Source organism: Pleurodeles waltl, chromosome 1_2 (genome assembly GCF_031143425.1).
Source record: "Pleurodeles waltl isolate 20211129_DDA chromosome 1_2, aPleWal1.hap1.20221129, whole genome shotgun sequence".
NCBI classification, from domain to species: domain Eukaryota; kingdom Metazoa; phylum Chordata; class Amphibia; order Caudata; family Salamandridae; genus Pleurodeles; species Pleurodeles waltl.
In genome coordinates this window covers 192,316,332-192,343,419 of record NC_090437.1, presented here as the reverse complement: position 1 = coordinate 192,343,419, position 27,088 = coordinate 192,316,332, and the positions used below count along the sequence as shown (strand labels likewise).

The following is a 27,088-nucleotide window of genomic DNA, read 5'->3' as shown; positions in this document are numbered from 1 at the left end:
CAAACATTCATCCACAATACGGAGATCTGGGTCTAAATTCATAGTTTTGTTGCTACCCATGCCATTCTGGACTCAGCCATATGCAAATCAGTCTTGACCCTGTTCCCCATGGGAACAGTCCACCCCGAACTGCCAGGCCAGGTCTCATTCTGGTACCGGTTTCGGGTATCACTCCTCCTTAGTCAGGCTAGCTTGACACCAGTGGCAAGGGGAGCACGGGACCCACGTCTGGGCATACCCATCCCACTTAGGGCACAATTGCAAAAAGAACAAGTGCTGGGCCAAATGCTTAACAATGTCAAACATTCACCCCTAGTACAGAGATCTGGGCCTAAATCCATTTGTGTGTTTTTTGCTACCCATACCATTCCAGTTTGGACCCAGCCATATGCAAATCAGTCTTGACCCTGGCTGATGAAGGGTAATACCCTGACACCGGTCCTAGGATGCGTGTTTCTGGTCATGGGAGGACCTGGCTTGGCAGTTGGGCTGGACTGTTCCCATGGGAAACAGGGTCAAGACTGATTTGCATATGGCTGGGTCCAAACTGGGTAGGCGTGGTGAGCAAAAAACAATGGATTGAGCCCAGCCCTATGTGACGGGGGTGAATGTTTGCATTGTTCAGCTTTCCGTCCGTCATCTGTTCTTTTTGTATTTGTCACCCTAAGTGGGAAGGGCATGCCCAGGCGTGGGTTCCGTGCGCACTGCGCCACTGGATTCAAGCTAGCCTAGCGGATGAAGGGTGATACCCTGAAACCGGTCCTAGGATGCATGTTTCTGGTCCAGGGAGGACCTGGCTTGGCAGTTTGGGCTGGACTGTTCCCAAGGGTAACAGGGTCAAGACTGATTTGCATATGGCTTGGTCCGAACTGGGCTGGCGTGGTGAGCAAAAAAACGATGGGTTAAACCCAGATCTATGTGGCTGAGGATGAATGTTTGCATTGTTTAGCATTCCGTCCATCATCTGTTCTTTTTGCATTGGGAGCACAGCTGGCACCAACCCAAGATGCAATGGATCACCTGATCTCCTTGCACTGTTCATGTGGAAAAACTGCATGAAGAAACTTCCAAACCAGACCACGTGCATGCTGTCTAACACAACCACAGAGTATCCAGAGGGACTTGTGATGCAACTTCTGATGTGCACTGTATTGGGCGATATTGTTGCCATCACAGCAGAGAATCTGCCCCAGGGAACGAGGGGCACATTGTAGAAGACAAGCACCCACAGACCAAACCTGTTGTTCTCTTTGATCATGCTGCCTGAGTGAGGAGCAATTCCATAATTCTGCCCCACTCCTGAAGATTCCGACAGCGAGAAGCCGGCAAGTGTGCCATCCAGTGCTGCGTCATCGAGGTGGGTGTCCTGTGGACAGGTAAGAAGGGGCCTGGAGTGGGAAGACTGTATCTTGAACTGTAAAGATAGACCTGCTGTTGGCTAAGTAATATTGATAGCTTGAGCTCTTTTTGTTCAGGTTCAAGTGAAATGACCTACAGGGTTGCCAAACACAGTGGTACGGTAGTGGATTAACACCTCTACCTTTTGTTGCCTGTGATATGAACTGGGATAGAACATTAATTGTGGTGGGGCACTTAGCTGCAACCCATAGTCAAGATTATAGAATCTTGCCCTCAACCCCCATTAGTGTGTGTAATATTTAGTCTTGATGTAACATTAAATTACTTTTCTATTTATTAAGTCAGGCACTTGGCTAGACAGTAAATAATTGTCTGCTGTTAAGTTTTGAGTGTTTGCTCTCATCACACCACCTCCCTGAGAAGCCATTGACTGCTTACCCTCGCTACTTTGAAGGACAAGAGTAGAAGGGGTGTACTTAGCTCAGTTGACAGAACCATAGAAGGACGAACACAAGGAAACTCGAGGCAAATGCACCCAAACAGCATGTGGCCCAGTAGCGTTGTTTGCCATGTACCTCCACTCGCCGAACAGACTCACAAGATCACAGCTTAATTTCTTTCGCTACATAAATGTATTCAGACTTTACATAATGCCCTTGACTTTCCTATTTTTTTATTTTTGTAAATGCCCTATCTAGGTACATGCCTTAATATGACCGTTTTGCACTTTGGTGTATTTAAACAGACTGTCATTTACCCCAGTTATTTAGTACAGAATACAACACACAGCACCACTGCCACCACTTCAGTCAGTTACTTATTATTCCTTGAGCCCCAGGCTCCGCTAACCTAGTTAGGCTAACGCCACCTCACTTGTATACTTTATGAACCATGCCTAGCTCATCTTTGACTTGATGGCCACAATTACAGCAGAGACCCTAGATTAGGTCAGTCCCCATTGTTAGCCTTGGCCACATGCAGCACTTGTGCAATGCCCAGACTCCCGGGAAGGCATTTGCACTAGGAGGACTGCCTTCTTAATGTGTCCCTGGCTTCATGCATCTTGCCTTACAAAACCTGGCCATTCTTGGGGCACCAGAAGACATCTGGAAGCTGCAAGCGAGAGGGAATCCCTTTTGAGCCCAAAGTCCCTTTTGCATGTTGCTGATTACGATAGAATGACCCTCTGATTTGTAATTTCTGCATTTTGAGTGCTCAGAAGTGACTGTCGTTTTACTGGTAATAAAACACCCTAAGTAAGTGTAACCAAATAGTGCTTCAAACTAAAATGTTGCTTCTTGAGATAAGTAGGTGTAGAAAATGTTTATTTTCTTGGTGACAAGTTTTGTATCGAGCATTCTTTATGATTATCTGGGCCTTCCTTTGTGACCATAGTTGGGAAAGACAAAACTGCGGATTAGAGCAGGATATCGGCCAACACTGGGGGCAAAAAATGGTTTTACCATCAAATGGTCATGGTTGGATCATGCCAACTTCCTGCTCTCCCTACTGTGGGACAAGCATCAGGCTTTTTCTTTGTTTAGAACAGGACGCAGACCCTGGTTTGATCGGGGAGACATTCGGGGAAATTACAGAGGCTGTTAGTTGCAGTGCTCATAAGACCAGCCAAAACAAAAAAGCTTAATGCTGTGGGGTGGTTTAATTCTGCATGTAATAAGGCACTTGTCAGACTCCACACATCCTTGCCGGTAGAGTCGAGGGATAGATCTTTAATAAAGCAGGGCAGAGCAAATCAGTTCAGAGAAATCGGGTAGAAGGTGTGGGAAGTGCTCAGGAGGGCAAGTCACTTGAAAGACTGTGCAGCATTTTGGAGGGTTATGAACTCTTTGTATTTGTAAGAGAGAGCTGATTATTCTATGGATGTGCATGTGCAGGATGTCTCTTTGGGGGGAGCACTTTTCCAATCTGTACTCAGGCGTGTCGGGAGAAGTTGGAAAGGTGGGAAATCTTTGTAACTCTCTGCCGTTGAGCTTTGGCTGGGAAGTAAATATTGCCTTAAGGGGGTGTTCCAGGGGAAAGGCACCAGGCCCGACGGAGTTCCAGTGGACATCTTCCTGGAATGCCAGTGTGGGCCCCCTTCTAACAAATGTTTTAAATGCTTTTGCCAAGGTTGTGCTGCCTGCAACATGGTATAAATCTATTATTGTTCCCATTTATAAAGAAGCATTTGGATTACAATGGGTCTCGTGTTGGCCCAATTTAGTACTGTTAACGTTGGAAATTCCTAACTGGACTTTTCTTGCCACTTAAATTGAAAATGAAAAGTAAAACAGTTGACGTAAGCGAGCTGATTCAAAGTGCCACAACTTCCATAAGCATGGGTGTGAAGGAGACACAAAAGGAAAAAAAAGGTTGCTCGCAGTCAAACGTATTAATACGTGCAATTATCCATGTAACACAGTCGATGTCCAAGGCGGTAACCAAATTGCCCCGTGGAGGGACAATCATGCAGCATTTGCCAATGACAATCAGGGATTTTTGAAAGGCAAGCCCACGAATGAGTGATAGTGATGGGTGTGCGGTGGGCGTGGTTAAAATCCCACAGATGGATTACAGCAGGTCAGAGCGCTTGTGCGCTCGACCTAAAAAGGTGATAGATTTCTCCCAGTTAATTAAAGGCCCATATTCCTGCTGGATTCCACAGCAGAAATTATGGGTTGCATCTTGCTCCAAACAAACACATACTATTCTTGCTGATACACAATACAGCTTTAAGAAGGAAATTGGCATAATTGATCAGTGCCTGAATCTTAGTTTGGTCATCTCTAAATATGCTTTGGTTAAGAAAGGCACAGTGTTCATGGACTTATCAGCAGCTTTTGATTGATTGTGTTACTCACTCGAAAGTCTAGGCTCTTATGTCTGATATGGGCATAGGGGAAGAGATTATAAGCCTCATTAGGCAGCCGTATTCAGGGACAAAAACTTCTGTCTGCTATGGTAGGGATGGGGAGTGTACAGATACCTTTAAGATCAGGTGTGGTGTGAGGCAAGGGTGCGTACTCTCTCTCTTTTTGTTTTCTTTGTAAACAAACAGAATTGAGGCAGCCCTCACCTTAGGGCCTAGAGACATCTCTTGTGTGGGTGGCCGTCGACTGCTGAATCTACTACATGCGGATTATGCCGTTTTAGTTGCTAGGACAGGGCGTACCTTGCATGGTTTAATTGATGAGTGTTAGCTTTATGAAAGACCTTGACCTATAGGTCAATGCTAAGAAAACATTTATAATGAGGTGCGGGAAGCGTCCAAAGAGAATCCCACGCTTCCATATTAAAAACACTAGAGTCAAAGACTTCCACTTTTTCCTATTTGATAGGAAAGTGGTATGGAAGCTGATGGTGGAAAATAGAGTGGTACTGTTGGAAAGGACTGTACTAGGGTTACTGCAAGAAATTGGGCATTACCCCCCGTAAAAGAGCTCCTGTCCGTATATGAATTTGAATCAATTTCTGTGGTGTGTTATGGGGCAGGTATATGTGGGATGGTGGACACGGGTATGGCCAGAAGGGAGCGTGCTACCGGTGCCGCATAGGTTCTCTACATTTGTGTGTCACAAGGAACTTGGGCTGCCATATATTGAGGATTTTTTTTTTTTTTAAAAGCTTGCTCGGCTATTGCTGTGGCGTGCCATTTGGGGAAGGGAATCTGCCCTTTTGAATTGTTTGGTTATCAGCGATTGCTTAGCCATGACTGGGGCTTTAGTAATCCCTTGGCTTGCCTGTGCTAAATTGACATTTGAGAAGATTGAGCTCTCAAAGCTGTTCTGTTCCCCAAATACCGGGATATCTTTCCCAAACTATAGGTTGAAAGAAAAGTTCTTGGGGGTGAAGAGGCCCACCAGGGTGGTGGTCAACCACCACAGACCATCCGCTCAGTTGTACAAGCAAATGCCTCATCAGGATGGAGTTCAATTATTTTATCTGACATTCATAACAGGCAGCATCGCTTCATTCTTACCAGATTTTAGATTTAATTATATTCCTCTGATGGTGGGATTCCCACCTAAGTGTAACTCCCACGCAGACCTAGCCCCCCTGTGCTTGTGATGGTAGTTCTGTGCAGTCGACTAGCCCTATTAGGTTTTTTTTTGTCCCTTTTACTGTATACATAGGAAAATGTTGTTGTGCCCACTGCTTAAGTCTCTTTCGGCAATGTAAGCCAGCACTTCTATTTCTCCTACAGCTGCAGTCTCCCCTGGTCTGTTAAACTGTCACTAATTTTATTTGGCAGGTAGTGAACCTTTGAAGAACTGTCATTAGCTGACAGCTGATTGCTACTACTTTTGGTCCGTTGGTTTTTATGGTTTTAGTTTTTATGTTATGACTATACACATTTTTACAGATCGTTCTCTTTTCTTTTTTTTGTTTGTTTGCACTAGCTCGTGTTTTTTATTGATATTTATCTCTTATTGATAATGTACTTTTATGCTGCTGAAGTATGACCTGACTTGATCCACATGTTTAGTTTTGCCTGCCAGCAGCATACGTCTTGTAACACCCGACTATATAAAAAGACTAGAAGCCTGTCTTGCGGACGGTGATAGTGGGATGTGTCAGTACTGAAAAAATCCAGTTACATTTCCAAGAAAATTCCAGTACTCGCCCACATTGCCTTTCCTCCTGATTCCCGTTAGCAGGGAGACAGACAGCAGTTGCTTCAGGTTTCTCTTTGCAGCACGCTCATACCGTTATTACACTCGTCCGTGTGGGCTCGGTGTGTGGGATGATCCGAGCAGCCTTTTACTTGATACGTTTTGTTGATTGGCAAATAATGCACTGTATTTAATTCGCTGAGAGCATCTGAAAACTAAAAAGTCACGATTTAAAAATCGTTCTTGTATGTATAATCTCCCATTTGCATGTATATTCACGCACACACACTCCACGTTGGATCCTGGAATGGTGGCAGAATATTTATTTAAGTAGTTTGTTTAAAATCCCCTTTTTATCCTCCTCCATCATTTGGACATTTAAATCTTTTGTACCATATTCATATTATCCAGCTTTTTTTAGATTGTTTTTTTCCACTGGCTATTGCAAAACCATTTTTAGTTTGATTTATGAAAATACTTTTATCTAAGTGTAACAACTTTAAAAAAAAAAAGGAGTGTTTTTAAAATAGTAAGAATTGAAAACAAAGAGGTGGCTAATTTTAATTGGTGGACGGATTTGTGGTGTTAACTAAACAAGGCCGATTTGGCTTCTGAAACAAATAGAGCATATAAACTTGCGCTGTCTTTACTCACATACTAGGTTTGTGGAGGGTATTAAATCCACAAGCACACTGGCTTCCATTTAAAGGTGAGTTTCTTCCAGATACTCAGCAAATGTCCAACAGGACTTCCGTTCCTGCAACAACTTCTCATCCTAAATCCTTCCCCCTCAACTTTCCTTCCCCCATCATTCCAAATCACATATTCTAAACGTAAGTTCTTAAATATCATATATCATTTTTCCTTATAAAACAATTAAGTAAAGCATTATGGATGATTGAATTACTATATGAACAGCACATTTGGTCATTGCTACCCAATAACTAACAAAATAATCATGCAGTCACTGGTCAGCAGCTCATTATGTATCTATTTATTAGCCAACACATAAATCCACACGTCTGCAAGATGCCATTTAGTCAACTTCCTTTCATTTCAAATGTCTCCTCTTTGCAGTTCAGCAGTGTTTCCTGTTAACTTTGAGTTTTTCAAGGAGCTTACCAAACTGATTTTCCAATTCTGCCAATCTCTTTCTTTGTCTAATCAAATTGTTTGTTTTAAATGCACATTTCATGTCTCACTTGATAGCCTCTCTGACATACTCCCAATCTCTCCTTCCTGGGTTATACCCCCGCATCTTGTTATTGTGCACGCATCCAGGATACACTCTTGAGTGTGGTTCTCTACCCTTCAACATACAAAATGGTGTTACCCTTGTGGCATTGTGGTGTAGGTCTATAGCTCAATAACATTCTTTGAATCTTGTACATCCAGTGTAAGTTCTTACATGTAAAAGGTTGTACACAATTAAATATGTCTAGCAGGCAATTTTGCCTTGGATTCTGTTGGAAATGGCCCTTTTTGCAGGGTTATCCCCAAACTTTTTTGCTTTCTTTCTCCTATTTTTTCAGGTCCGTTTTTGCTGGTTTATAATCTTTCTGCACACTTTACCACTGCCAATCAGTGCTAAAGTGCAAGTGCTCCCTACAGAAATTGTTCTGTTGATTGGTTTATCCATATTTGGCATATTTGATTTACTGGTAAGTCCCTAGTAAAGTGCACTAGGGGTGCACAGGGCCTGCAAATCAAATGCTACTAGTGGGCCTGCAGCACTGGTTGTGCCACCCACATTAGTAGCCCTGTAACCATGGCTCAGACCTGCCACTGCAGTGTCTGTGTGTGCAGTTTTAAACTGCCAATTCGACTTGGCAAGTGTACCCACTTGCCAGGCCTAAGCCTTCCATTTTACTACATGTCAGGCACCCATAAGTTAGGACCTAGGTAGCCCCAGGGGCAGAGTGCAGTGTACGTTTAAGGTAGGACATATACTAGTGTGTTTTATATGTCCTAACAGTGAAATACTGCCCAATTCGGTTTTCACTATGCAAGGCCTATCACTCTCATAGGTTAACATGGGGTCTACCGTTAAATATCCTTCAAGTGCAGATTCCCCTTGAGAGCAGATAAAAATGTGGAGTTTAGGGTCTCTAAACTCACAATTTAAAAAAACATATTTTATTGAAGTTGGTTTTTAAATTGTCTGTTTGAAAATGCCACTTTTAGAAAGTAGGCATTTTCTTGCCTAAACCATTCTGTGACTCTGCCTGTTTGTGGATTCCCTTGCTGTGTCAGTTGGGTTGTTCACACCTCTTCTCTATACAGTGACACAAAAGGGGGCAGGGTAGTAGCCTGCATACCTTGATGAGCCATCTGAGCTAGAGGGGAGAGAGGAGTGGTCGTTCACACAAGAAAAGACTGTGCCTACCCTCACACAATGCAGTCTCCGGCACCCTGGTGTGTGTCTGGGGCTTGGCCTGGACAAGGAAGGATCTTGCAAACACTTGAGACTTTGCTTTGAAGTTTGCCAACTTCAAAGGCAGAACAGGGTATAAGAAGAAGACCCAAAACCCCATACTTTTAAAATCTTTCAGGAATCAAAAGGAACCTCTGCCTGGGAGAAGAGCTGAAAAAGGAGTACTGTCCCTTTGCTGTGTTGCTTTGCTGGACTGGCCTGCAGTTGCTGCTTCTGCCTGAGTAGAGTGCAAAGGGTGACCTTTGCTGTGTGTCCTGCTTGAGAAGGTTCTCCAAGGGCTTGGAGTAAGAGCTTGTCTCCTGTTGGAAGTCTCAGGGACACCAAAGACTTCAGTTTCCTCGACCTGCAACACTGGGAACTGAGTGTTTTCTGCTGTTCAAGAGGAGAAACCACTGCGATACCATCAACTAAGCTGCTGGCCGTACCGTGACCTGCCGACGCCGCACGGAGTCGCATTGCCCCACTTCGCACTGCGACCCTGGTCTCACCGATGCCGTCATCAGACAACTTCACCGAGCCACTGTGACCTGTGGGCCCCGGGCCCCGCACCCCGGCATTGTCTGCTCACACCGTAGCCTGTGTCTCCCTGATGACGCCACTCCTGCTGACACCAGCACCGCTGCCTGCATGTGGCCTGTGGACACTGCTTGTGAGGAGCACGAAGCACCGTCCTGTCCCGCACCGCAGCCCCGGTCCATAGACGCCAGCACCATCGACTCCAGTGTTGTCACCAGGCATCCCTGCCTGCACCCTGGCCTGTTGACATCACTCATGAGGGTCACGAAGCACCGTCCAGTCCCGTACCGATGGCTTGGGCCTACCGACGGCAGCGCTTCCGCACCAGCGGCGCCGCTGCCTGCACCATGACCTGTGGACACCACGCGTTGCACCTCCCCGCAGCACTGGTCTCACCGACGCAGTCACCGAGCTGCTGCCTGCACCGTGACCTGTGGGCACTGCACGTCGCATCATCCCGCTTCGCACCGCAGCCCCGATGCCATCCACGCCAGCACGTCTGACTTCATCAACCCGGAGTTTGATCTGCAACGTGTGTGACTTCAAGGGCCCGACCACTCCTGCACCGACTCTGTAACCGACATGAGACTCTGCTCTCTGGAGCTCACCGCGAGGATCACAACGCCTTACAAATCCAAGGTACTGTTTGTGGGTCTTCCCGACACTGCAGCTGGCCTGAACTGTTGGTTTTCTTGAGCACGACGCCGTGATAGCCCCAGGTGGAGCTATTGACTTCTAGGAACTGTATTTTTGAGTAAATCTTGTAGAATTCATATTTTTATTACTGTGTGTTGGATTTTTATTGTATTTGGTCTTGTTTTAAGTAGATATATTTTGGCAACTTTTCTAGAAACTGGTGTGTTGTGCTTTTGAAGTGTTTTCACTGTGTTACTGTGTGTTAGGTGCAAATGCTTTACACATTGATTCTGAGATAAGCCTGACTGCTCGTGTCAAGCTACCAAGGGGGTGAGCAGGAGTTATCTGACGGGTATCTCCCTTATTCTGACTAGAGTGAGGGTCCCTACTTGGACAAGATGCAAACCCACTGCCAACTAGGGATCCCATTAAAACAATGTGTGAAGCATTTGCATATAACACACAGTAACACAGTGACAACACTTCAAAAGGACACCACACCAGTTCTAGAAAAATAGCTAATATTTATCTGGGTAAAACAAGACCAAAACAAGAAAAATCCAACATACAGTAATAAAGATATGAACTTTGCAAGAATTAACTTAAAAACACAGTTTCTTGAAGTTGATAACTCTGTCTGGGATAATCACGGCATCGTGAACAACAAATCCAGCAGTTCAGGCCGCGACCGCTGTGGTCGCAGCCCACATACGGTGTTAGGAAGGCCTGAGAGTACCTTGGAAATGTAGGGCATCGTGATCCTTGCGATGAGATCTCGAGTGCGGCGACACTGGGTCGGCTCTGGAGGTCGGTGCAGGGGTCGTCGGACCCTTGAAGTCACACGCTTTGTAGGACGAACTCCAGGCTGATGACAAAGTCAGGAGCGCTGGTGTTGATTGCGTCGAGGCTACTGTGCGAAGCAGGATGATGCGATGTTCTGTGCCCACAAGTCACGGTGCAGGCAGCAGCTCGGTAATGGCATCCTGCGGCTAATGACGAAGTCAGGAGCACTGGCGTTCATGGCGTCGGGGCTGCAGTGTAAAGCGGGGTCGTGCGGCATGCGGTGTTTCCAGGTCACGGTACAGGCAGCAGCAGTGTTGTTGCTGAAGTGCTCTCATCTGTAGGTTTTTCTTCTGTTACAGCACAAAACACAGTTCCCAGTGATGTAGGCAGATGAACCTGAGGTCTTTGATATCCCCAAGACTTCCAACAGGAGGGAAGCTCTACTTCAAGCCTTTGGAGAAACCTCACAAGCAGGATACACAGGAAAGTCCAGTTTTCCCCTCTTTAAGGCAGAATCAGCAACTGCAGGCCAACCCAGCAAAGCACACACAGCAAAGAGGCAGTACTCCTCCTCGAGCTCTTCAGCTATTCTCCTTGGTAAAAGTTGCTCTTGATCCAGAAGTGTTCTAAAAGTCTGGGGTTTGGGGTCCACTACTTATACTGATTTCTGCCTTTGAAGTAGGCAAACTTCAAAGAAAAGTATGTGTTGTTCACAAGATCCTGCCTTGCCCAGGCCTGGCCCCAGACACACTCCAGGGAGTTGGAGACTTCATTGTGTGAGGACAGGCACAGCCTTTTCGGGTCGGGTGTCAGCTTCTCCCTCTCCCCTCTAGCCCAGGAAGTCTCATCAGGATATGCAGGACACACTTCCACTCCCTTTGTGTCACTGTCTAGAAGGAATTCACAAACCGCCAAACTGTCTGTCTGACCCAGACATGGATTCCACAGATAGGCAGAGGCACAGAATATGCCCACTTTCTAAAAGTGGCATTTTCAAACAGATAATCTAAAAGCCAACTCTACCAAAAGAAGTATTTTTAAATTGTGAGTTCAGAGAACCCAAACTCCAAATTTCTATCTGCTCCAAATGGGAAACTGCACTCAAAAGATAGTGATGGCAATCCCCATGTTAATCTGTGGGAGAGATAGGCCTTCAATAGTGAAAAACGAATTTGGCAGTATTTCACTTTCAGGACATGTAAAACACACTAGTACATGTCCTACCTTTTAAATATGTTGCACTCTGCCTATAGGGCTACCTAGAACCTACCCTAGGGGTGACTTACATGTAGTAAAAAGGAAGGTTTGGGCCTTGCCAGGTAGAATTGACAGTGCAAACCTCCCCTCAGACACTGCAGTGGCAGGTCTGAGACATGTTTACAGGGCTGCTCCTGTGGTGGCATAATCAGTGCTGCAGGCCCACTAGTAGCATTTGATTTACAGGCCCCGGGCACACTTAGTACACTTTACTAGGGACCTACTAGTAAATCAAATATGCCGATTATGGCTAAACAATCACCAATACAGTGTACCCAGGGATCACTTGTACTTTAGCACTAATCTGCAGCGGTAATGTGTGCAGAGACAATACACCAGCAAAACAGTTCAGAAAAAATAGGAGGAAGGAGGCAAAAAGTTTGTGGATAACCCTGCAAAAAGGGCCATTTCCAACAATAGGCAACCGGGACAAGCAGTCTGCATTGATGTTCTTGAGTCCAAGTACATACTTAACATGAAATGAGAACCCTTGCAGATAATCTAGCAATTTAGCTAATCTGGGCATTGCCTTGCTGAGCTCCTTTGGCAGAGAAATGTTCTAACAATGGGTTGTGATCCATTTTCAGCTCAAAGGAGCTACCCTATATATGGTTCTTAAATTATTTAACTGCCCACCAACAGGCTAAAGCTTCCTTCTTAACCATAGGTTTTCTCTGCCCCTTTAAGTGTATGGGAAGCACATGCCACTACTACTCCATTCCTTTCCTGCATCAAAACTGCACCCAAGCTAGCATCAGTTACCAGAACAGAATGATGATTCACATCAAATAGTTTTAACTTTACAGCATTCGCTTTTTTTTTTTATTAGCCTGAAAGACAGCTCACATTTCACAATCCATTCAGGCTGAACATTTTTTTCTCATAAGTTTCGCAAATCCTCTGCCATGTCAGAGAAATGGTCTATAACATTAGGATTTACCATGCCAAAGAACGACCTAATTTCCTCTTTATGTGCTATAGATGGCTGCGCTCAATTGCCCCCTCTAACTTCACTTTAGGACTAACACCCTGTCCTGAATTTGTATGCTCCTATTATTCCATTTTCGCTGCAAAACACTTCTTGGAACCCGCTGTTTTTGAGTGTGTGGTCTATTTGAATTCCCTGGGATGAGGACCTTTAGGATGCGTCTGAAGGAGGGTGTAAACCAGTTTTCAGTGAAGAAGAGTGCATTTAGGTTTTTTAGTTGAGTGAAGATGACAGCAATTTTTTTTAAGCATGTACGGTTGCAGAGTGGGTTTTGATGAGCATCCACTGAAAGTGCTGTTATTGAAGGGATGTGTATTCTAATGAGTGGTTTATAGATCAGGTTAGAGGCGTTAGATGTGTGAATAAGGTTTATATGTTTGTGTAGTCTGGTTGTAAAAGGGGAATAGTTTGAAATGTGATGCACGTAAGACATGATGAAGCTAGTTTACCAGAACCAGGGAATCTGGCCCGGGGCCCTTCCAGGTCCATACAGTTGTTCTTTGTAGCTGCACTTACTGGGGATGCCCAAGTGATGGTGCTCCCCGAATAACTTACTAAAGTAAAAGGTTGAAGAACCAAAGGAGCAAACAGTAGGCCAAAATTGGACTGGGGTGCATAACATAAGACGCTCCAAAGGCCAAGTTGCTAACATTTGTTATCATAATTTCATAATCTAGGATAGCTATAACAGGTCTGGCCTAAAAACAAAAGTTATAAAAATAATTAGACCTTCTTACAGAAACAACTGTTTTAAGGTATAAGCTGAAATCCTGGAAAACAGTGCTTATACATGAAGGTGATCACACAGTGCTAGTGACAACAGAAAACATATATGCCAAAAAGTGTGATCAAGGTAATATAATGACCAAAGGCAACATATATAAAGAGGGAACGAATCATCAGAGCATGATATGAGATTGAGTCATAATATTTCATTACTTAAATACAATCAAGTTCATTCAAAACTTGTCTTTGTGCCCATAAGTGTTGTTTTGTGAGAATTCGGCCCCACGTTGAATCACAGGGTCGTACTTAGAATGGAAGGACAGGTTTTATGTCACTTAAAAATGAATAGATTAAGAATAATGATAATACTCCTACAATTGTCAGTATATGATCTAACTCGATGAAATAACGCAGTAACCTTTTCCTTAAGACAGAGTGTAGTTTGCCTATAAACAAGACGATTGAAAGGTGAGAAATTAAGGAAATAGAGGGCAAATGAAGGTGGAGAAACAATTCTCCAGTGCACACATGTGAAATGTAACTGTTGGGAACAACTTACGGATCTATATGAGCAAGAACTTCACCTACATTCTTACCTGGAGGAGCTATGGTACCTCTAGGGATAGATGCAGGAATCCAGGCTAGGGTGCAGTGAACATTTTTTAGTTGTAACTGCAGTGGGTCGCCACTGTATGAGGTCCCAGGAAAAAATGTAGCAACTACAATGGGCCCCAGCATCAGTCGGTAAATATAAATCAATGGATAGGTGGCCATAGAAACAACAGACAACCAGTAATTATTAACTTGAAGATGTTCGTCTATGTATGGAGTCCTGGGCCTGAGACAGCAACATTGGAAATGACGAGGGGTGTAAATTAGCAATTTAAAGGTGGCCATAAAAAGCCCAGAAACAAAACAAGCACCCCACAAGAGACTTGAAGGGGAACCGCCTGCACTAAAGAGTATAAATGCAGGACCAGAATAAAGCTGACACAGAAGAGCCAGGCCGGCAGAAGTACGGTTACACCTCTGAGTGGAGCCTAGTCTCACCCAGAAGAAATGAGGATCTAAAAAAGCGATACAAACTCTGAAGTGCTGTGTTTACATCACAGGTTGGAAAAAAGAAGAGGGACTAGGTCCCAAAAAAGTAAAAGCCGATTGGAGGGTGTTCAAAAGGAAGTTGAGGATTGCAAAAGGGAATGGACAGAATCGTCTGAGTACACAATGTGAGTGTATTTTAGATTATTATCAATCAGGAAATCGGAAAGGGCAAAATGAAAAACAAACTGTATTTTACAAAAAGATGAGTCATTAAATTAATTGTACGTATTAAGTGTCTTGTAATGGGGAAAATTAATATTTTAAAATCATTATTTGTACAAAAGGGCTGGAGGTCAAGTAAGAAGAAAATTCAAAGAGGTTAATAAAATCAGTATGAAAACAGAAAAAGAGTTCAGAAGAATACTTAAAGTGCGGAAAATTGATAGTGCAGAGACAGTTTAGGAAAAATTGAGAAGGAGCGATGTAGAAAATAGACTGCGTACCAAGAGGGGAGCACAATCTAATAATGTTGTGAAAATCTAGAATCAGTTTTAAACAAATGAATGCAATCTTCTATTGCCTTGAAGAAATAGCACACAGTTTAAGAAACAATCCATTAGTCTACACAGTGTATAGTGGGTACATGTTCATACATACTCTACTGGCACTACAGAATAAACCTGCATGCTATATTCTTGTGCATGATGGGAGTTGGAACATTATTGTAGCTTGTCAAGCTCCTTTCTTCAATTAAGTTAAATGCGGCAGAAATGTGGTTCCTTTCTATGTGTGTTGCTTCCCCTTGGTGACACGGAAACTTGTTCTATTAGTTAAGTTGCCATTTAAGTTCAGATTCATGAGAGGGCATGTGATACCAAAGGGATGTTGTTTCTGTTGCAAAAAAATCCTGCTTTTCTGTGAGATCATTCGTCCCTTGATTTTCTGTGTGGTATGACCAATATATATCGATCAAGTCACATAGTTTGTCACAGATCTCCAAATGTAACTCTACAGATGAATAGACCATCTGATTTCTATGTGCTGTGCTTAAATAATTTGGTTTCTAATGTCTGATACCGTACAGAGCAGTTATTGCACCTTTGGTGTCCTACGATGACCGTCATGTCTAACGTGGAGAGAGTGTTGGTGGGCTTTGATGTCCAACTCATGACCTTCACCAGATGGTCCTGCAAATTCGTACCCCTTCTAAATGAGAATAATGCAGAGCATTTACATAAACACTGGTAGTCAAAATTGGCTAGTATTTTTTTGTTGATGTTTGTAATTTTATTGGAGACTACTTTGAAAGTGGTAACTCAAGTATTTTATTCTCTTACGTGGGGTTAGTAAAATCTGAATGGGGACAATATCTGCTCGTTTGAGAGTCTTTCAGACTAAATGTTCGGGGCTACCATGTTTGTGTGTTTTAGTAAAGTATGGCAGCATCTCTGAAATAGCCTGGGTTCCATTACAGTTCTTGTGTGGCTCAGGAGCTTTCAATACTGGAGACATCCTTCAGTGTTTATAGGGATGATGTTTGTGTAGCAGTTAGCTGTTGTTTCTGTGGGTTTCCTTTGAAGGCAGGTACACAGTTTTCCATCATTAGCCCTGATGAAAATGTCAAGAAGAGTGAGAAGTTTTACTATTCTGAGAATTAAATGTGAGGGGATCATGGTGGTTAAGTGAGGTAATACATTCCTTGCAGCAAGTATCATTGCTTCTTCAAATCATATGTCAACATATTGCTTCCATAGTGGATGTTCTCAAGGAATGGATGGACTATGTTAAGTACCATATTTGCCTTAAAGTTGTTGGCATTCAGAATGGTGAATTTGGGTGCAAAACAGGCCTCCATCGAGCCCCTCTTCTTTTTTTCAGCAAAATATATCTTTGTGTTGGAAGTAATTTTCTGTGAGGGCAACCTCTAACAAGGATAGAAGAAAAAGGTTTGGTACAAATGTAGGAGAGGATCTCGAATTCCAGAGTGCTTCAGTTATATCAATACCTTCTTTCTTAGCGATAATAGTATAAAGGGATTCTATATTGAGCCCGACCAGCAGATCCCTTGTATCATCAAATTCAATATCTTCAATTTGTTTTAAGAGATCTATGCTGTCTGGTGCATAGGTCCTAACGAAATCCTTGCTAAGCAGGTATGCTTATTTCCCAAGGAATCCCTAGGATGGAATTGCATAGGGAAACAGCATGTCTTCTCAGGGATTGTCAAGGTTTTAATGGATCTTGGATAGTATGTAAATTACAGGAGTGCAAGAAATGTATTGTGACTAAGGATGCCCTGTTCCTCTGCTCTCTTTCTGATGTTAAGAATGTGTGGCGAGGTTAGAGCTTAGAGGGAGAATAATGGTCCCTATTCGAGAGTTGATGCAAAGTTTAATTCCTGTAGATCGTTTTATCCAAGATGACTGAGCCCTTGTCAGCCAGCTTAATATCTATTTTAGTGCTCGTTTTAAGTCCAAATAAAGCTGTAAGGCACAAACTCAAATGTATCCCGTTTCAAATGCAAGGACTTCATTGGGCGTGACAGCAGAAGGAGGATTAAATAAAGAGGGGGATGAAGGCCTTTTTGGTTACTGTTAGGTTCATCCAAAAATAGATATGTGGTTTAATTCATCTGAAGAATCTATGCAGGTCGTGGAGGAGGCAGAAATGACAAATTGTAACTAGTGGAAGTACTTCGTGTAGAGATGAATGCTTGGAAACCTTGTCATGGCTTGCTTTTAAGATGGATGCAGGGAAATGCGGTCAGTTTGCCTGCCTCTTCTTTTAAATATGCCCTTGGTGGGAAACCATATATGTCTCTCTCTGTTTAGATGGATGGTGGAAAATCCAAAGTTGGCAATACCTTCACAAAATGCGCTATGTCATTGCCAAGGTTATGAAGCTCTATTTAGATGCGATAACAGTACACTGCAGTGTGGGTTCACTGGGGATCATTCGATCGGTGTTGATCCTTTCTGAAACGTATCTATTACCTGTTAAATCTTATGTAGCCTCTGTTTGAATAGTTCGAAATTCACTGCCATCAGCCCGTCCACTAGTGTTGTGAAATAGTATTTCCTGTTCTGAGAGGTGGCGTTTCCTTCCTTTTTTGTGAACGTTTATACTCTAATTGAATGAGGCTCGAGCATTTAATCTGCTGTGCTGAGAGCGGCATGTGTGCACTCTGTATCCACCCGCCTGAAAGCAGGAGATAACACCCCGGCGCCTCGCGCCTTGTCTTGGATGCTGGCGTCGTCAGTTTTATCCTGGGGATTACTGGGCTAGATGTATGAGCAGCTGAGAACAGACCTCGCCTGAGCAACAGATAAAGTCGTGCACTTAAACGTTGCATGATCAGCACGCTGCTTATTTTCGAAAGTTGCCCTTTTTGTTTTGTTGACCTTTATGTACGTTTACAGTCTTTCAATGCTTATTTGTTTCCAGGTTATGCAGTAACAGGAAGTATGGCAGTACAGCAATGCACAATAGGTTTCATGACAATATAAGCCAGTGGAGTCGGTGTGTGGCTCGCTTTCATAAGGAAAGTACAACTGCTGGTACTGCCAGCCACGCATTAGGCATTACCTTTTCAGTAACATTTAAGTTTTAACTTGTTCCGACTACAACTTTAAAACGTGTTTCTATGTGTAACATTGTTAAATGAGATGGGGGACTATGTGTCAGCTATTGTATTCAGCAGTTGGAATTTAGCCTCTAATCTAACGGCCAGTGAATTTGTCTTTGTAAGGAAAAAGGTGATTTATTCAGAACATCATATCTGGTAACAGTGCAATTTCTGGATGACGTGGTGAATCGACTTTTTTCAGATTTGTTTTTTTATGAAGTCACACATTTTAGGCTAAAAATGCATCTGGGAGGCATATTTTATGTTATGTTTGTACTGGGAACATGTTACCATTATTATAGCATTGTAGCTCTAACAAGTGCGGAGAAAATCTAAACTAGATTGCAGAAAGTGTTTCTGGTTCAACGTAGGAGAATTCTTTAGTTGGTGGTTATCCTGTTTTTCTTTTTTCTTCATCAGGCATTCCTTTCCGACGGGTTCCAAATCAGTCTGAGATTACAAAAATATAATTTGTGGCTGATGTGCTTAATTATCCCTTTTGAGAAGATTATATTTAATACTGTCATTCTTACAGTTATTTTGGGTTTCATCACTTGGAGATGTAAAGCTGTGAACCAGTAAGCCTCTCACTGAGGATATGATATAATTGGAATTTAAAACAGATTGGAGACATTTTTTTAACCTGATAAAACCCATAACAATATAAACAAATATCTAGCATTTTTGTGAAACTGTATTCAGTAGATTGAACTTTATTGTAAAGTAGGCTTAGTGAATTTTATACCTAAATTGCCTATTTGTGTGGTTCGTTAAGATGTCAACTAAGAAATGGGAGTACATTATAAATTTGACATTTAAAAAGTTTACCAGTATGCTTTCTAAATGTATAAAGGTTCCTGCAGAAAAAATCCACATCCCTAATTTGGCTGTTTATATTACTAGGAGCAATGATAAGGGGTGGCGCACTTGTACACAAACAGGCTGTTATAGTAACAAATGCAGCAGGGCCACGGGTGCAATGGGGAAGGGAGGCACTGGTATATACAATGTACAGCCCCCGATACAGTGACGGGCTCAAAGTACCAAGACACCATACACTCCCGTGGAGCCTCACGGGGCTGGCACTGTTTACACACAATATCGTGTGGTCCATAGAGCACACACTGATACACATGCACGTGCAAAGGATATATGTTCTTAGCAAGAATACTATGCTATTTTTAAACATGAGCCTGGCAAATTCGGATCGAGGGTTGCTTGCTGTTCTAGGGTGCGCACACTAACGCTATTAGTTTGTGTGTCACACAGACATGCTGTCTGCCTTCTCTCACACTCTCTCTCTCCCTCTCCATGTGACACCCAAAGGCACTACCATATTTACTCACACAGGTGCTTCATGTTCTGTTTATTTTAAATATTTTTAAACCACCTACCATCACTTGATCGTCCTCTCTATGGTTGAAAGGTATATACAGCCAGACCAAACTCAATCACACACTCAAGTGTGTTTTCTTTGATGCCTTTCTCTTTGATAGTCTTGGATCAAATGAGTCCTAGAAGGGGGTGTGGCGTAACGGCCAGAGCTGCCATTTGGGATCTGGGAAATTGAGTTCAAATCCCGGCATCTGCTCAACACCCTGTGATTCGGGGCAAAGCACTTCGTCCGCCATGCTTAAAAGAGCAAAAACAAACCTAATGTGTTATTGTCTTAATGTAAAGAGCTCCAATACCCGAGGTCGAGTTTGCTCTATTTAAAATTGCAAAAAAAAGTGAGTTGACACAGTGGTTACACATTTTATCAAGTCCATAAAGTACCTTTTCCCATGTAATTATGTATATTTTATTTACTAGCATTCATCCCAAGTACTTGACATGTAGCTATTTGTATATGCCACGACTGTGTAATAAATAAACTAGACACAATCATGTTGATGACTTGTAGGGCACAGCTTAGGTCTGTTTATTGCAACTCGTGAAACAGAAAACAATGTTTAGGTTTCAGATCACAAACTAAAAAAATAATTTGCCTAAAATTAATTCTGGCTCAAATGTCGGGATCTCTGTGAGAAGCCAGAAATGCCTACAAGAACAATGTTTATTGAAGAACTCTCACTTTAAAGGCGCTGCACTAGTGTTGCAAATGTATTTTGGTTGCTGGTATACGTTTTTCTTTTTATCTAGATCTGGAGCAGTGAAGACCAATGAAGGAAATGGCAAAGCCAATAGATATTGCATAGGCAAAACCTATTGGATTTGCCAATGCTTGTTCTTTTGAGTGTGGCTGCTTGTAGCCCTTTGGGCTGTGTATTGGTATGCTCAAGATCGAAAGAGAGCATAGCTTATTTGATGCTTGACAGTTTATACAATCTTCTGGGAGCTAACATTATTTTTTCTTCTTACAGATGCAGTTGATGGATTTATGAATGGGGACTTCTACCAGGTAATCAGTCTTGAAATAATATAGACTTCCCTGTTTCAATGGGGCTTCAATGTCTTAGTGAGCGTCTTTATGCCTAATGTTAGAATTGTTTCTGTATTCTTCAGACTACAAAGATGTATTTTGACTATACTTCTCTAGTAAATTATTTCATTTTGACACTTTCTTCATTAGTCCTATTTTACACTGTATATTTAAGTTTAGGAACTATTTGTTCATGTTAATATACTATAGCAGAACTCTTCTAGTTTCTTTAATTTCCCTGGAAGTACATATGGTTTTGTCTGGGGACGACGCGAGATTTGCGTTGTGCAAAAGTTTCCAAATGACAAATTCTCCCAGTTGTTTATTCATATTAATATGTGTCTCTAAGGTTAGGGTTTGTTAAGTTAGTATGACCATTTAACTGCATCAACATAATGCAAAATTAGAAGAAGAAGAAAAAACACGGCACATCACAGATTCATAGTGATTTCAATTTATTCCTCTGTGGTGTCTCAGGAAACAAATCACCTGACCCAGTAAGACACAATGGGCATGATGTTAGAAGGCCAATACAATTCTCATATTCTAAAAGAAACAGGCGACACATGTTTTGTCAGAATTGACTTTTTCAAGGCTCCAACTTATGGAAGTATTTAGTTGTATTGAAAAGCTCCAATTGTCAATGATGTTTTCGTAGTATCTTAGATCTCAGATGCGACGCCGCTAACAAACTGACCAAACATTTTCCACTTCATACGAAGACTTACCAGGGTCTTCGTATATTTTTGTAATTCATGCTAAGGTACTACAAAAACATCTTTGACAATTGGAGCTTTTCAATACAACTAAATACTTCCATACATAAGTTGGAGCCTTGAAAAAGTCAATTCTGACGAAACACGTGTCGGCTGTTTCTTTTCGAATATGAGAATTGTATTGGCCTTCTGACATCATGCCCATTGTGTCTTACTGGGTCAGGCAATTTGTTTCCTGAGACCCCACAGAGGAATACATTGAAATCACTACGAATCTGCGATGTGCAGTGGTTTTTCTTTTTCTTACATATGTACTGTGGCCTTTCCAAGGCGACAGCCTATACACCCTGTGGCTGGGTGCTAAACCACTTGAGCACTCCTTCCTCCAATATAGACTTTCTCGTCATGGACTTTGCACATAGATGTCAGCAGAAATTTTGGAAGTGCGCACCACCTATACACAGCCACAATTTTTTATGTTATTTATGTATAAAGCAAAATTAGGATAGACTCTCCACAATCTGGAAATTCTCAGTAATCTCCTTGAATTATTCTTTGGTCCGTAGCAAAGAATGATATGCTGAAATCCATTTGTAGTACACAAAAGCCAAACTTCATGTCCTCATTCTTTAATAGTGAGGAATCTCCTTTTTCACCGATTAGTGTGCTTCAAATGGTCTGATCTAGGATTATGACTGTTGAAAAGAAGGTTTGATAAGGCAACCTTTCCAGACTCCCTATGTATCTCAAAACACTTGTCTAACAATGTGTCACTTATATTAACTTTATAGGGTGGCACATCATGCAAACAGTTGACATTTGATAGCAGGATTCATCTGACCCTCATATCTCTTATGATTGATCCAGATTGCCTCTATTCATGCATCCTAGGGCAGATAATTCCACTTCCCCTAGAAGCCATTGTTTCTCAGATTTAAAAAAAACACATAAGTGATTAGAGAATAAATGGTGAGCCTCAAAAGAAAAGAAGTGGGAGAGCTGCATAGTAATCCATTGATGATGTCACAGGTAAGTGAACTTTTCTTCTCCAGTATTGAATCTACTCAAATGCTTGAATCAAGAGAAATAAGGATTAATTATTATCAATAATTAAAACCAGTATTGGGAATGTGGGAAAAATACTTGCCTTAAGTAGATTGTAAGAATGTATTAGATAGTACTCGTACCCATGTCACCAACCTGCAAATGTCCTGTCGATGACCTCATGCACATAGACCTATTGTCAACCTCCTCCTTGTAGAATTTGCTTTTACCCTTCTTTGGAGAGTGTGAATGGCTTTAATGTGACAGTAATGCTGTTAATATTAAAGTTTTTTTGTCTTTTTTTGTGGTCATACAGCTGCACATTTGCAGAAGGTGATTTTGAACAAGAGCAGCAAAATGTTGGCAATCAGTTTTTGTTTTATTTTATTTATTTATTTTTTAACAAGGCTTCCCATCACACTAATTCTGGCCATTCAGGTCTTATTCTCTCAGCTTTCTTGAGTGTATCGTGAGCAGTGAACTGAAGGCAAATGAAAACCGATTATTTAAATTTATTGTACCTAATTTATCACATCTCATCAGATGATATTTTATTTTCTGTATTAAATGAGGAAAGTTTCAAGCAGAACTCCTAAATAGTTGAAACATATTAAAATGTTGAAGCACTCAGCAATGCATTTTGTAACATTTATGCCAAGCAGTTTTCTTTTCATTTGTTATTCAATATATATCACGGGCCAGGTGTAGGAGGCTGGACTGGCTTGTAGTGAGTACCAAGGGGTACTTGCACCTTGCACCAGGCCCAGTTATCCCTTATTAGTGTATAGGGTGTCTAGCAGCTTAGGCTGATAGATAATGGTAGCTTAGCAGAGCAGCTTAGGCTGAACTAGGAGACGTGTGAAGCTACTACAGTACCACTTAGTGTCATATGCACAATATCATAAGAAAACACAATACACAGTTATACTAAAAATAAAGGTACTTTATTTTTATGACAATATGCCAAAGTATCTTAGAGTGTACCCTCAGTGAGAGGATAGGAAATATACACAAGATATATATACACAATAGCAAAAATATGCAGTATAGTCTTAGAAAACAGTGCAAACAATGTATAGTTACAATAGGATGCAATGGGGAAACATAGGGATAGGGGCAACACAAACCATATACTCCAAAAGTGGAATGCGAACCACGAATGGACCCCAAACCTATGTGGCCTTGTAGAGGGTCGCTGGGACTATTAGAAAATAGTGAGAGTTAGAAAAATAACCCTCCCCAAGACCCTGAAAAGTGAGTGCAAAGTGCACTAAAGTTCCCCTAAGGACAAAGTAGTTGTGTTAGAGGAATAATGCAGGAAAGACACAAACCAGCAATGCAACAACTGTGGATTTCCAATCTAGGGTACCTGTGGAACAAGGGGACCAAGTCCAAAAGTCACAAGCAAGTCGGAGATGGGCAGATGCCCAGGAAATGCCAGCTGCGGGTGCAAAGAAGCTTCGACTGGACAGAAGAAGCTGAGGTTTCTGCAGGAACAAAAAGGGCTAGAGACTTCCCCTTTGGTGGACGGATCCCTCTCGCCTTGGAGAGTCGTGCAGAAGTGTTTTCCCGCCGGAAGGACGCCAACAAGCCTTGCTAGTTGCAAATCGTGCGTTTGGCGTTTTTGGACGCTGCCGGGGCCCAGGAGGGACCAGGAGGTCGCAAATTGGACCTGAAGAGAGAGGGGACGTCGAGCAAGACAAAGAGCCCTCACTGAAGCAGGTAGCACCCGGAGAAGTGCCAGAAACAGGCACTACGAGGATGCGTTAAATGGTGCTCGCCGAAGTTGCACAAAGGAGTCCCACGTCGCCGGAGACCAACTTAGAAAGTCGTGCAATGCAGGTTAGAGTGCCGTGGACCCAGGCTTGGCTGTGCACAAAGGATTTCCGCCGGAAGTGCACAGGGGCCGGAGTAGTTGCAAAGTCGCGGTTCCCAGCAATGCAGCCCAGCGAGGTGAGGCAAGGACTTACCTCCACCAAACTTGGACTGAAGAGTCACTGGACTGTGGGGGTCACTTGGACAGAGTCGCTGGATTCGAGGGACCTCGCTCGTCGTGCCGAGAGGAGACCCAAGGGACCGGTAATGCAGCTTTTTGGTGCCTGCGGTTGCAGGGGGAAGATTCCGTCGACCCACTGGAGATTTCTTCGGAGCTTCTGGTGCAGAGAGGAGGCAGACTACCCCCACAGCATGCACAAGCAGGAAAACAGTCGAGAAGGCGGCAGGATCAGCGTTACAGAGTTGCAGTAGTCGTCTTTGCTACTATGTTGCAGGTTTGCAGGCTTCCAGCGCGGTCAGCAGTCGATTCCTTATCAGAAGGTGAAGAGAGAGATGCAGAGGAACTCGGCTGAGCTCATGCATTCGTTATCTAAGGTTTCCCCAGAGACAGAGACCCTAAATAGCCAGAAAAGAGGGTTTGGCTACCTAGGAGAGAGGATAGGCTAGCAACACCTGAAGGAGCCTATCACAAGGAGTCTCTGACGTCACCTGGTGGCACTGGCCACTCAGAGCAGTCCAGTGTGCCAGCAGCACCTCTGTTTCCAAGATGGCAGAGGTCTGGAGCACACTGGAGGAGCTCTGGACACCTCCCAGGGGAGGTGCAGGTCAGGGGAGTGGTCACTCCCCTTTCCTTTGTCCAGTTTCGCGCCAGAGCAGGGGCTAAGGGGTCCCTGAACCGGTGTAGACTGGCTTATGCAGAATTGGGCACATCTGTGCCCAAGAAAGCATTTCCAGAGGCTGGGGGAGGCTACTCCTCCCCTGCCTTCACACCATTTTCCAAAGGGAGAGGGTGTCACACCCTCTCTCAGAGGAAGTTCTTTGTTCTGCCATCCTGGGCCAGGCCTGGCTGGACCCCAGGAGGGCAGCTGCCTGTCTGAGAGGTTGGCAGCAGCAGCAGCTGCAGTGAAACCCCAGGAAGGGCAGTTTGGCAGTACCAGGGTCTGTGCTACAGACTACTGGGATCATGGAATTGTGCCAACAATGCCAGGATGGCATAGAGGGGGCAATTCCATGATCATAGACATGTTACATGGCCATATTCGGAGTTACCATTGTGAAGCTACATATAGGTAGTGACCTATATGTAGTGCACGCGTGTAATGGTGTCCCCGCACTCACAAAGTTCAGGGAATTGGCTCTGAACAATGTGGGGGCACCTTGGGTAGTGCCAGGGTGCCCTCACACTAAGTAACTTTGCACCTAACCTTTACCAGGTAAAGGTTAGACATATAGGTGACTTATAAGTTACTTAAGTGCAGTGTAAAATGGCTGTGAAATAACGTGGACGTTATTTCACTCAGGCTGCAGTGGCAGGCCTGTGTAAGAATTGTCAGAGCTCCCTATGGGTGGCAAAAGAAATGCTGCAGCCCATAGGGATCTCCTGGAACCCCAATACCCTGGGTACCTCAGTACCATATACTAGGGAATTATAAGGGTGTTCCAGTAAGCCAATGTGAATTGGTAAAAATGGTCACTAGCCTGTCAGTGACAATTTGAAAGTAATGAGAGAGCATAACCACTGAGGTTCTGGTTAGCAGAGCCTCAGTGAGACAGTTAGGCACCACACAGGGAACATATACATGCACACCTATGAGCACTGGGGCCCTGTGTGACAGGGTCCCAGTGACACATACATATAGGCCACAAACCTATGAGCACTGGGGTCCTGACCAGCAGGATCCCAGTGACACATAACAAACATACTGAAAACATAGTGTTTTCACTATGAGCACTGAGGCCTGGCTATCAGGATCCCAGTGAGACAGTGAAAACAGTGACAAACACCCTGACATACACTCACAAACAGGCCAAAAGTGGGGGTAACAAGGCTAGAAAGAGGCTACCTTCTCACACCGGGTTCCTTCAGTATTCACATTTTAACAATATTTAACTACTGACTTAAAATTAATGATACATTTGAAACATACTTCTCACATTTTCACTGGGATATCTCAGATGAGTGATTACCCCGATACTTTGAGGATAAAGAACAAATGGTATAAGAGGAAAGTGGCAAAGCCATTGGGTAAAAGTGGGCTAGAACACGTGTTGGTTTTAGGAAGTCGTAGTGGGATGTGACTATCTTTTGCAATTAAACATAACAGTATAGAGCATAGTGGAGATTAATATCAGTTGTTTCTCAGAGCAAATAGATTTTCTGTAAGAAGGCTGCTGCCTGTGCATGGTTTGCAAGGAAGTAGATAGAGCAAGCATTATTTATTTTGGAGATTCCTCTAACTGCTAGATTGGGAAAGAAATACCAGAAAAGTAGCCTTTATGAATTGACGTCTGCATTGCTGCTCATGCTGCTGTGGTTTCAGAGTTTGTAAGGAGCAGGGACGGTCAGTCATTTTATCAGGTTTTTACGATATGCAAAATTCAGGCTCAAGTTAGTTGATAAAGACCTTAAGCCGAGAGTTAAGATAAAAAAATGTATTTTTGTGAAACTGGTAGGGAAAGATTATTAGATCAATACACCTAGATAGTTTTCATGACGCCAGCCAAAGCAGAGGGCTTTTTTAAACGTGGTCTTGTACTCCATCAACAGCACTTGTTCCTTTGGACTGATGCTGTTGACTCGAGCATTTGGCATAGCAAGGTGACGTTTATAAGCCTTGATTAAAATGATGACTCTCACCTTAGCCCGATCCCACCTAATCCCTATGGAGATCTCAGATCAGCCCTTTTTATTCCACTGAGGGGATGGAAGATTTTGCAAAGATACAATCACAAGCTCTCAGAGCACAATTTTCTTTACTCCAATGACTCGGCCTACATTTCTTCATCTCTTGGGCTGTGACTGCCAATACTCTGAAGCCTCTGTTGCATGACTTTACAGCATAGCCATCTTTTTTCTTTAAAAATCAAACCTCTTGCTGTACATGAGTGCCCCAACACACATGAAGAATTCTCCAACCAAAATGTATTAGTTT

At 43.1% G+C, this 27,088-nt stretch overlaps 1 protein-coding gene across 2 annotated transcripts in view; it reads left to right on the top strand.

The window, feature by feature from the left end:
* Nucleotides 1–27,088, top strand: part of CLTA (clathrin light chain A) — a 116,424-nt gene that overhangs the window by 7,899 nt on the left and 81,437 nt on the right. For both annotated transcript variants that reach the window (XM_069237665.1, XM_069237672.1), the window contains exon 2: nucleotides 20,342–20,379. In XM_069237665.1, coding sequence (XP_069093766.1) covers nucleotides 20,342–20,379 — 38 coding nt within the window. The remainder of the gene's footprint in view (nucleotides 1–20,341; nucleotides 20,380–27,088) is intronic.